At 44.5% G+C, this 12,683-nt stretch overlaps 1 protein-coding gene across 1 annotated transcript in view; it reads right to left on the minus strand.

Annotated features, from left to right (window-relative positions):
* The window catches only part of si:dkey-22o22.2 (neural-cadherin), a 57,405-nt gene that overhangs the window by 32,737 nt on the left and 11,985 nt on the right, over positions 1 to 12,683 (minus strand). The window contains exons 3-5 of the mRNA XM_034873631.1: positions 10,304 to 10,704; positions 8,470 to 9,466; positions 5,310 to 5,403 (exon numbers count right to left, since the gene is read on the minus strand). Coding sequence (XP_034729522.1) covers positions 5,310 to 5,403; positions 8,470 to 9,466; positions 10,304 to 10,704 — 1,492 coding nt within the window. The remainder of the gene's footprint in view (positions 1 to 5,309; positions 5,404 to 8,469; positions 9,467 to 10,303; positions 10,705 to 12,683) is intronic.

Raw genomic sequence — 12,683 nt, forward strand, 5'->3', positions numbered from 1 at the left:
TTGTCCTCATGTTGCCCTCATGTTGCCCTCATGTCGCCCTCATGTTGTCTTCATGTTGTCCTCATGTTGTCCTCATGTTGTCTTCATGTTGTCCCCATGTTTTCCTATATCAATGTTCTTTTTAATTCCCCCAAATAACATGATTGATTCCACCCAACGCTCTTTGCCAAGTACAAATCTCTACTTTCATTAATTTTGGGGCGTCTTATTCAATTTTATAGCATTGTAAAACAAATGGAAGTGTTGTTGAAATAGTATTGAGTAAAAGTTGACATATTCCAGTCTGTGATTATCATCAACATCCATTCCTTTAATTTTAGTCTCAATAATTCCTAATTTCTGCTTTTCTAACTCAAACAGCAGGTTTAAGTTCCTATAAATTAGCTTTATCGAACATAAATTCTAAAACTAACTGTAAAACTAAAGTTAATAAGTTAGTGTTACGTAGTGTTCAAACAAAAAAACAAAACAATTGATAAAGGGAATCAACAAAAGTGTTGATTTTCAATTGTGACGGGAAGAAAACACAAGGGTTAACTGTCAGGAGAAGTCAGTAGAAATCACCAAGTTTTTAACTTCTTTAGATTTTATAAATCCACAAAATTAAGCAGTTTATCTGCAGCAGTAGAGGGTTTTTCAGGCGTACTGATGCTGGAAATATCGTTCCTGATGCCTACAGTTTTAGGAGAGCAGCACGATGACACACCAGTGGATCCAGTAGGATCCGGTGGTCTAGCAGATTAAAGCTATTCGCACATGTTCCCTCCTTCCGACCCGCCGTAGTCCGCTGTAAGTATCAGCTGCTGATGCATTTCACGGTGATCACGTCTGATATCCTGTTTCTGACCAGATGCCCGAACCGCGCCGACCGCACGGTCAGGGTGCGGGGAAACGGACTGGGAACATCCAACGTCTTCTCCTTCAACATGTTCCAGTTCTCTGGGACATCTGGCGACATCTACCTGCACTGCAAACTGGAGCTGTGTGCCAAGCAGGGCCACATCTGCGCTCCGGTGAGCACTGGTGGACGAAGTACTCCATCACATTCAACATCTACATTTCTACACTGAAAATCATATTTTTGCATTCCAACAGTGTTTTTTTTACTTTAAATGAACTTGTTTAAAGACATAAAGGGGGGGTAATGTCTGTAAATTCAAAGTCAAGTAAAAGGTGGGTAGGTACCAAGGTACCTGTACTGTCAGGGCCCTCATAATCTGCTTCTGACTGGCTAGTAGTCCTTACCTATAGGTACTGTCAGGGCCCTCATAATCTGCTTCTGACTGGCTAGTAGTCCTTACCTATAGGTACTGTCAGGGCCCTCATACTCTGCTTCTGACTGGCTAGTAGTCCTTACCTATAGGTACTGTCAGGGCCCTCATACTCTGCTTCTGACTGGCTAGTAGTCCTTACCTAGGTACTGTCAGGGCCCTCATACTCTGCTTCTGACTGGCTAGTAGTCCTTACCTAGGTACTGTCAGGGCCCTCATACTCTGCTGCTGACTGGCTAGTAGTCCTTACCTAGGTACTGTCAGGTCCCTCATACTCTGCTTCTGACTGGCTAGTAGTCCTTAACTAGGTACTGTCAGGATACGCCCTCACACTCTGCTTCTGACTGGCTAGTAGTCCTATAGGTACTGCCCATGTGCAACTCCCAACAAACATGGCTCAGAAGTGAGATGTCTCACTCTGGAGCTAAAACAGAGAGCTCAACGCACAGGGTGAAAAGAAGAGCAGAAGGAATGTGCTGTAGGAAAAATCACACACACACACAAAAAAAAAAGCACCCACAACATTGTAAAAAGTGACAAAAATGTCGGAAAAAGCCATAACGATGTAGAAAAAAGTGATTAAAACAGTTGTCTTTTTACATGGTTGACGGGAAGACAACACAAAGATTAAATACATTTGGATTCCAGCGCTTAACTTTCCAGAAATAAAATATACGACTGCTTCATTAGAACAGCGTGCTAAACCACATGAGGTCACACGAGAGACTTAAGGACGTCCCAAATGTAGTGTGTACTATATATTTAACTGATACACCTGAAGCTGAAGGTCTGACCCCCCCCATCCTCTCGCTCTGACAGGACTGCAGCGGAGGCGCCAGGAGGCGCAGATCTCTAAGGTCTAAATACCCCGATGGTAAAGCAGCCCTCATCACCATGGCCTGGAATAATTAAAGACCGCCTACACTCCGATCCATCTCATGGTTTGTATGAATTTCAGTTGCTTTGAAACGATGCATTACTTGTTAGTGAAGTCCGAGTGGATTACTCATATTTTAACCTAAAGCATGGATCATAGCTCATCCCAGTTTTGTCTGCTTGTCTCCTCAGATGGTTCCTGACTTAACCCTGGTTTTGTCTTCACTTCGGGACCCTCTCGTGCCCGTCGGGTCAAACTGACCCGGGACTTATTTGGGGATTTAAAAAGAATTCTGAATACAATCTTACTTTATAATCTGTTAACAAATATTGTCTTCATCTCAATTTCTAACAGCTGAGATAACATATATGTTTAGGGAATGCATCAGTCTCTACTAGCACACTATTAAACATGGAAGTGGGGTTTTTGTCATAAGGTTATAATTCATGTTAAAAATCCACTATGGAAACAATATAAGTGTCATATCTAGAATAATTTTCTGAGTCAGGAATACATGTTTATCGAAGGAAATAAGGTAAGGCCGTTGATTTCAGGTGAAAAAAAATGTAACTTGGACCATTTTTCTTCTTGTAAAAATTACAAATGGTTCAACTTGACCCGAATACCGATGATTTTGAAATGACACAATCTTTAATTAAATAATGACAGCGGCCAGTACGTTCTGAAGGAAAACTGATCAAAGAAGGGGTTTCGGTACTGTATGCAATATAAACCAATATATATAGTGGGGCTCGAAAGTTTGGGCACCCCAGGTGAAAATGGGTATTCATTTGCATAAAGAAGCAAAGAAAAGATGGAAAAATCTCCAAGAGCCATCAAATGACACATTGTCACAAAAAGTTAATTAATTTCCATCATTTATACTTTCAAAATAAGAGAAAACTAAAAAATTATTTATATATACACCTCAAAATCCACGGTGGATTACATCAAGAGGCATAAACTGAAGGTTTTGTCATGGCCTTCACAATCTCCTGACCTCAACATAATGAACAACGTATAAACTCTGCAGGGGGCCCAAACTTTTTCAAACCTTTTGTAGAGTTTTCTGTGGCTGTGATTACACTGAGACGTGCTGCTGTTATGGATGAATGAATGTTACAAAAATAAAAATTTAATAAAAGGGAGTGGGTGAAAACAAAACGTTCACTTGTTCATTTGTCTTTTCTCTTTAACTTTGGCCACATCTTTGGCATCAGAACCTATTTGCTGGCTCTTTATTGGTTTTATTAGAATTATTTAGACCGTCCATCTATGTTGTCATGGTCATTATACAATATAGTATATTGTCTTTTCACTCTTAAATGTCTAAATATGATCTAAAGTGACTAGACCCCTTCAGTTTAAGAAAGACAGCAGGCGACCATGTCTTCCACATCTTGAGGCTAACTGCTGTGCAATCTAAACTTTATTAACTTTATTTATTAATGTTGTCCCCATGTTGTCCTCATGTTGTCCTCATGTTGTCCCCATGTTGTCCTCATGTTGTCCTCATGTTGTCCTATATCAATGTTCTTTTTAATTCCCCGAATTAACATGATTGATTCCACCCAACGCTCTTTGCCAAGTACAAATCTCTACTTTCATTAATTTTGGGGCGTCTTATTCAATTTTATCTAATTGTAAAACAAATGGAAGTGTTTTTTAAATAGTATTGAGTAAAAGTTGACATATTCCAGCCTCTGATTATCATCAACATCCATTCCTTTAATTTTAGTCTCAATAATTACTAATTTCTGCTTTTCTAACCCAAGCATCCATATGTAAATAACCTGCAACCTGAGACCTGATCCATACTGGAAACAAACCCCCATCTGCCACCTGCAGTGAAGGGGGGGGGGGGGGTGCAGGTTCGGGATGGTAATTTCTCCGGCGGTATCCTTTGTTCTCGGCCCGTTTCATGCCGTCTCCAGTCGCCCCCCCCCCCGCCCACCTTATCGGCGTCTCGTTAGAAGAGGAAGAAGGTGGCAGGGAGCGCAATCAGGCTCTCATTTCACCACGGCCTCATCAAACAAAACGAGCGCTCCCTCGCCCGTGTGCATCACTGGGAATCTTCAATCCCGCTGGTTATGAAGTATTAATGGCACTGTTCCTGACAAGTCAGATCCCCCCTTTTTCTCTCTCTCTCTCCTCCCTGTCATCAGGCCTTTCATTCTTCTTCACTCCCTTTGTTTCTGCCTTCAAACTGCCTGTTCCTCTGTCCCGATTTCCCTTTCTCCCCCCGTGTCGCGCCGCACCTTTGTGCCGTCTCTTCCTCTCTATTTTAGATCTGTCAGCTTCTGTGCAGCTCTTTTTTTTTATTCCCTCGCTTTGTCTTCATGCATCTCTCTCTCGCTGCGTGGCACATGAGAGGGGACCCTTTACGAGGGGGGGGGGAGTCTCTTCTGCTTTAGCTCCAACACAACCAGCTTCACATCTGCCGTTCTCTGCATGTTTTTATCCTAAACTACTGCTACTTGTACTTCTAATATCTCAACCCTTTTCTTTTTGCATTGCTGCCTCTCTACTTTGTCACCTTGTGTCCTTGCTCTCCTTCAATATAAGGTGACCAGATTTCTCAGACTTAATCCGGGGACGTTTTCAGCTCAGAAGCGGATTTACCTCCAAAACACGTCGTGTTTTTATTTTAGTAAAATTTAAAACGGGGACACGAGACCAAGAGCTGTTTCCCCCAACAGACAACATCATGGAAAGGATTTCTAAGGAGGTCGACCTTTCTGTTAAAGATTAAGATCATTTTTTAAAACATAAAAGTCCGTGAAATTGCGTTTGCTAAACCCACCAGACTCCATGTAAATAATGAGAATTTTAGCATCGTCAAATACGGCTTTCTAAAACATCTCTGAGCTCTGAGCAGCGCTGATCTATCGGATCGGTTTGGTCAGTGTTTTCTTTCTTTCATTCCAATTTCGGGTTTGTCAGTCACAATGAAACCGGGGACATTTCCGGGGACAGATCCAGGCGGGGACAGGTTACCAAAACCGGAGATTGTCCCTGGAAACCGGGGACGTCTGGTCACCCTTCTTCAAAGCCCTCTACCTGTCTTCCTCTCAACACCTACATGCCTAACTATTACATGTCCATCTCTACTTCCACTTACTCCAGCCCCCCATTGAGTTTTCACATCAGATCAGAAGTACCTGGATGGTTTGCCTTCGAACCGGTACACCTTCTCACTCCAGTCATCAAGGTCGGGGGATTGAACTCGTCCGAGCACCGTCGTCGGGAGAACACCTGTCAGGAGGAGGGAAATAAAAGACATTTAAATAGAAGAAAAAGGTCAAAACATGCGTTGGTTTTGAAAGAAATCAGTTATGAGTGCAGGGGATTCCTGTGCTGAGAGCCCAATATTAAAAGTGAAGGAAAGAAAGTGGAAATGAGGTGGCGGGTGACGCCTCATTGGCATGCTCGGTCATGGCGCTGTAATCTCTTTAGCTGTGAAATCAGCTGCCTTTTAAAAATGGCTCCTGTTTATGTGCCTGCCAACCCCGGGACTTAAGCTGGAGTTAATTGTTTGCTTCGTGGCGTGTTGTCGAGCTGCGTGATGGATCCATATTAGCGGGTTAATGTACTTTCATTTCACTTTTCATGTGAAAAGGGCCCCGGAGAGGAAATCCACTAAAAATACATTACAGAAAAACCTCAGTTTTTCCACCTAAATTACGGGCGGCTGGCAGATGGTACGAACTGCTAAATAAGTGATGCAGGCTGCGAGCAGTCGACTGTGACAAGTACAGTCGTAGCAACACGATGAAGAGCACTCAGGAGGTGGTGGGGGGGGAGCTGAAGGTCAGAGGAACAGGCAAGACACTCGTTTGAATCCCTCAGACCGACTGCCCTTCAGCAAGGCAACTTCTACAGTGGAGTAGACGGTAGTCTGTTGTATGTACTGACGCTGTAAATCAGCAAGTGCACTCAACAAAGCCGGATGTTTTTGTTTTTTTAAACAAAAATGCTCCAACTCGCAGTAACTTCCTGTATCTAACCTGAATCCGTGATGCAGTTGAGTGGTCATTTCAGTCCTTTTACTTGACACATTTTTAACTAATCACAAGCCATGTTTCCATCCACACATTTTTATCTTAATGGAGTGATATTGAATGAAAATTATGGAAACAACTCATGAATATCGACTCAAAAGAAATCGGATTGTCTCTCGATCGATTTTTGGCTTACGCGGTAAACGATGATGTCTATAGTCTGCAAACTTAATCAGAATTGTATTGAACTTGCAGTATGGACTAGCGCAATATTCATCCTGCTACATCCTGCTACGTCCTGCTGTGACTTGTAATGCTGCACAGTGCCCTGCTACAACATGAACTACTACAAAGAACTACTACAAACTACTATTTTTTGGGACTGTTATTGCCAATCTTCATTCTAACCCCAACTGGTCCGTCAGACACCGCCTACCAAGAGCCTGGATCTGGGTCTGGGCCTGGGCCTGGGTCTGGGCCTGGGTCTGGGCCTGGGTCTGGGTCTGGGTCTGAGTCTGGGTCTGGGTCTGGGTCTGGGTCTGTCCCAGGTTTCTTCCTAAAAGGAAGTTTTTCCTCTCCACTGTGGCCCTGTTGCTTGCTCTGGAGGAAACTACTAGAACTGTTGGGTCCTTGTAAATTCTGGAGTGTGGTCTAGACCTGCTCTATCTGTAAAGGGTCTGCAGATAACTCTTGTTATGAATTGATACTATAAATAAAATAGAAAAATTGAAATATACAAATCGCAGGAGGGTGAAAAATTTGTTAATGCCAAAATACGTGTCAAAACCTTCTGAATGAAGTATTGTGATGCTGCAGAGACGTACCGGCCTACAAATCCTATCCTACAGACTAAATAAAAAAACCTCTGTTTGGTACAAACACTGTACTATATACACTACCGGTCAAAAGTTTGGGGTCACTTACAAATGTCCATTCCACTCCATTATAGACAGGATACCAGCTGATCTGGGTGGGTGGCTGATCTTTAATGCTATATCTACATTTCCCATTATCAGCAACCATTCATCCAATGTTCCAAAGGCTCATTTTGTTTACTAATCTGATATTATTTAAAAAAACTAACTGAGAAAACATTAAACAACCCTTTTGCAATGATGTAAGCACATAATGTAATCTGATTACTGCCCTGGTTAAAAAAAACAAGACAACTGATCTCAGCTGGGATTCTGTCTGTAATGGAGTCCAATGGAAATTTGTGAGTGACCCCAAACTTTTGACCGGTAGTATATGTATGTCAATAATTTTCAATGAGAATAATGACACAAAAACAATCATTCCCTCCAATATCGTGACTCATATTGCAATCTCAATACCGGTCCAAATAATCTCAATTGGATATTTTCCTAATTTCGTGCAGCCCTAGTCTGTGGTGAGAATTATTATAACCGAATATTAGAGGCAAACTCTCCCACACTGGCCCAGAATATCAAAAATACAAAAAAAGTATATTGCTGTATGCAATACAAGGATTGAGTGGACCGAGTACGGCGGGAAAACAGTACGCAGAGTGGGCGGAGCTACAGCTCAGTTGCGCAGAAGAAGAAGTAAAGGTCGTTTTAATCCCTTAACACGTTTTCTAAATCACAACCGACGGCTCCATGTAACCTCTGAACAATCGCTGGAAAACTCTGGATCCAATTCTCAGCAGTTCACTGAGACCCCCGCTAAACCCAGGACTGGATTAAGGACTGACTGACAAGACTAAGTGATTGACTGATTAGACTAAAAGTCTGTAAGTGTCAATTTTGCTATCCATGAAGTGAAGTTGTTATTTTTCGGTTGCATGTACGGTTGGACTAGGACTAACAAGACGCCTTGAGCCCAAATAATTTCTTTTTCTGTTCTACTCCACAAACGAACTAAGTTTTTCGAAAACCAGAGGTGGAGTTTTTCGTTGGATTTTGGTGGATTTTTCTTTTTTCGAATTATTGGACATTGCAATTATTCTGTGGGACTTTTTCTGAGTGTTTTGCTTCAGTTTTTTGGTTTAAATATATGAACATTTGATTGGATTCTTGAACTGTCTGGTGTTTTGCTGGATTTATTCTTTCGTTTGTTTAGGGTGTACATTTCTATACGTGCACGCTTGTGTGGTTTTGTCCATATCCTACGTATAAAACACAAACAATATACACCTTTACTAGACTAAGACTATGATCGATGTCAGGAGAGAGACCTGGCTGGCACCCCTTGACCATTTAAAAACAAACCATAAAAGGGATAAAGACAAACTGTCAAAAGAGTTCCAACTATTTACTGTATATAACTATACTGGGCAGAAGAAAACAGGAAAACGTACCCTGATAACTGTAGACGATGAAGTTGGTGTGTCCTGGCGAGTGCGGGTGGTCGTTCCTGTCTCCAATGACGACCGTAAGCGTGCCGGTGGAGCTCATTGGCGGCGAGCCGCTGTCAATCATGAGAATCGGGAGGCGGTACTCCTTCTGCCGCTCGCGGTCGAACGTCCGGAGGGCGGTGACGCACGCGCTGCCGTTCCGAAAGTCCGACAAATTGAAGTCGGCGGCGTCCGAGGTGAGCATCAGGAGCCGTATGGAGAACGGTCCGGCGTTGGCGGACGTGTCCCGGTCGGTGGCGTGGAGGAGGAGGGAGGTGTCATTCATTCGGACCGTCTGCGGAGCCGGCGTGTTCTCCCAGACGACGGGCTCGTAGGAGACCTCGAACTCCGGCCCGTTGTCGTTGACGTCGAGCACGGCGACGACGACGATGGCGGTGCCGGTCATCGGAGGGGTCCCGGCGTCTGTGGCGAGGACCATGACCCTGTGCTGCGAGACCTTCTCCCTGTCGAGAGAATCGGCCACTACCACCCAACCGGACTGGTCCACCAGGAACTGAGCGTGAGGGTCCGACTCTTTTGAAATGCTGTAAGAAAAGCGTCCATTTTGGCCCGAGTCGAGGTCAGAAGCTGTCACCTGAGCGACGATAGTCCCCACGGTAACGTCTTCGGACATGGCCGGCGACTCGTAGAACTGCGGGAAGAACACGGGCGCGTGGTCGTTGGCGTCTTCCACCTGAACGAGGCAGTACGCCAGGCCGGAGAAATCGGCGTCTTCGGCCTTCAGGGTCAGATTGAAGGTCCTCTCGCGGGGCTTCTCGAAGTCGACCTTCTTCTTGAGCTTTATCACGCCGCGGCGGTTCGCTTTGTCCGTCTCCACGAAGAACTTCCTGTCTTCGTCACCCCCGACGATGCTGAAGGTCACCACGGCGTTCTCGCCCTCGTCGCCATCCGTGGCAGAAACCACGAGAACCTCGCTGTTCACCTCCAGGTCCTCGGTTATCTGAATAGCAGAGGACACAACAGAAGTACACGGTGTCTCATTACTCCCGTTATTATTAGCAATGATGGCTTTTAATAGAGCCAAACACAATACTGGTTTACAATAACTCCCCATTTAAAGGTGCTGAGCGAAAACCGGGACGAGGAACAACTGGATATACTCTCTCACGCTATCTCCTGCATCCAACATTATTGATTAACAGTGGGGTTTGAAAGTTTGGGCACCCCAAGTAAAAACTTGTATTAATGTGAATAAAGAAGCCAAGAAAAAAATCTCCAAAAGGCATCAAATGACAGATTAGACATTATAATGTAATAGTGTAATATGTCACAAAAAGGTAGATTTTATTTCCATCATTTACACTTTCAAAATAACAGTAAACAAAAAATGGCTTATGAGGTCATAAGGGGCAAGATTCCAGATTGGCCCATCTGAGCTTTCATTTTCTCAAAAGGCAGAGCAGGATACCCAGGGCTCGGTTTACACCGATCACCATTTCTAGCCACTGGGGGGCCATAGGCAGGCTGGTGGCATAGTTAGCCTGCCTATGGCATAGTTATATGCTATAACATTTAGCATATTAATGTTAAAGTGACATTTTCATGCCATGGGACCTTTAAAGGTCAGAGTTATGGCTGAAAATTAAAACAGCAATAGATACATTTCTACTCAACGACCCTTTACCTGGATGTTATTTTTGTGTTAGCATGAAGTCACGGGGACTCAATCGATATTTCCTTATTTTTCTTCCCTTTTATGTCTAATATCTGAACTTAAAACTGTCTCGTTGTTAAAAGACGATTCAATAAACGAACCTGAATCCTTTACTGGACTCACCTGAGCGGTGTAGATCTTCTGAGTAAAGACGGGCGGGTGATCGTTGACGTCTGAAATCATAATGGTGGCTGTCCCTGTTCCCGCCAAACCGCCTCCGTCCCTGGCCTCGACCACCACCAGATACCGGTCCTCCGCCTCCCGGTCCAGGGACCGCAGCACCGTGTAGATGGTCCCCGTGTTGGCGTTGATGGAGAACAGGTTGAGGTTGATCTGGTTGCGGACATTCTTGATGATGCTGTAGGTCAACATGGCGTTCTCGCCCTCGTTGGGGTCGTCCAGGTCCATGGCGCACATCTCCATGACGGAGGTGTCGGCGGGCGAATTTTCAGGCACTTGGCCCACGAAACACCCGTCTACCTCCATTGCCGGGCACGGGAAGAAGGGCGCGTTGTCGTTGACGTCTCGGACCTCCACCAGGACATCGGCAAATCCCGTGAGTCCCGCTCCTCCCTCGTCGGTGGCGAGGACGAGGAACCTCCAGGCCGGGCGCTCCTCGCGGTCCAGGCGCCGTTGGGCGTAGATTCTTCCAGTGCGTTCGTCGATGGTGAACTCTCCGCCGGCGCCCTGGCCGTGGAGGGAGTACCGCAGGGCCGTCTGGTCGGCCTCTTGGTCCGGATCTGTGGCAGACACCTGCAAAAAATCCAAAATGAGAAGTAAATCTCAGATTTCTTCTACCGAAAACCACCCCGGTGTCCAGGTCATATGGTAGAAGTCTTGTTACCATGCTGGATCATCCATCTGTGTCTTGGATCAGGTCTACCTTGGACCTCAGCTATGAGTTTAGACTGCTGGGGGGACTCACTATGAGACACTTACACTCACGGTTGTCCCATTAATGCAGGTTATATACAGTATATAAATAAATACAGAGTATACCAAATGTTTTCAACACTCTTGAAAAAAAGCTTTCCATCATTTTTCCATTCAATTTTCTTTTTAATGTCTGTAATGGACGTATTTTTAACTTAATGTCTTTACGGAAGAATGTCAGATTGCATCACTGTATTAAATGCTTCCTAATTATTCTCTTGTAATGAGTAAAAAACTTTTTTTTTTGTTGATCACAGCAGCAGCGGTGATTTTTTCCTTTAACCCTCGTGTTGTATTCCCGTCAAAATTGAAAATCAACACTTTTGTTGAGGCTTTGTATGAATGTTTTAAATTTTTCTTACATTTTTGTCTCTTTTTTCAACAGTTTTGATGTTTTTTTTCAACACAACACAACGCACAACATGAGGACGACATGAAGACAACATGAGGACAACATGAAGACAACATGAGAACAACATGAGGGTTAACAGAATAACTTTCTTCCTATTTAAAGGAACTATTGTTTTTTATTCTTCTTCTTTCTTATCATTAACGGTTGAACTGCTTTTTCATGATGTAGTGACGAATGTGGAGCCCAGCCAACAGGATGCGAGGCAGGGAGCTGATTGCAGCGTCCAGGGACCCTCCAACACACGGAAATAAACAACGTCTCTGCTGCTTTTGTCCTGCTTGCTTGATTACTATAAGTCCTAATTAACCCGTCTCGGTGCTATCTCTGCGAACGAGAGCGCTCACATCTGTCACCGCGACGCACGCCGCAATTACAATTTAATAGACGCCAACAAAAGCAAAAGGAAAAAGTACATCTTTTACACTTTCTTCAGCTCTGTTCTCACCGGAGGGTTTGTTTACAGGAGCGTTTGAAGTCCCAGCCCCCCCCCCCCGTTGTTTCTTGCATTCCCTGACAACGTGACGCGGGTTGACAATATTGAAGATGAGCGGTCGGGGCGCCACAGAGGACGCTGCAGCGCAGGTGGAGTCGAGACGTATTCATTTCAAATTGGATTTTCCTCTGCGTGCGCCTATCTGCTCGATTGTGTTAACACACAAGGCTCCAAGCAGCCTGGCTTTAAAAGGGGGGGTGGGGGACTATTGAGAGGAACCAAGCCCACATCAAATCAATTCCAGCAGGCGAGGGGAATCAGGCCCGGGTTGAGGACTCAGGTGACACATGCATCTCTGGTGGGGGGGGGGGATTTCTTCCCGGCCCTCTCGGATGCACTTCCACCTTTCTAAACTGATTTAGCTTGGCGGCACATGCATATTACGGTGAATTACCGGCGACGGGTGCGACGAAAGGCAGATCAAAGCCACAGAAGAAGAAAAAGGAGTGACTCTGACTTTCGGGGGCAACTTTTCAGAACCTGGTTCCTTCCTGTCAGGGGGTTTTGAAACGTGTTAGATTTGATATTGTGTTGAACACACGTGCCATGTGTTAGTGTGTGGACACTGGAGCTCTGCTAAGGTGTCGCTTCAGATACAGTATTAGGGACCACTAAGGTCTATATAAAAGAGACTTCAGATGCAGTATTAGGGACCACTAAGGTCT

This window comes from Etheostoma cragini, chromosome 6 (genome assembly GCF_013103735.1).
Source record: "Etheostoma cragini isolate CJK2018 chromosome 6, CSU_Ecrag_1.0, whole genome shotgun sequence".
Lineage (NCBI taxonomy): Eukaryota > Metazoa > Chordata > Actinopteri > Perciformes > Percidae > Etheostoma > Etheostoma cragini.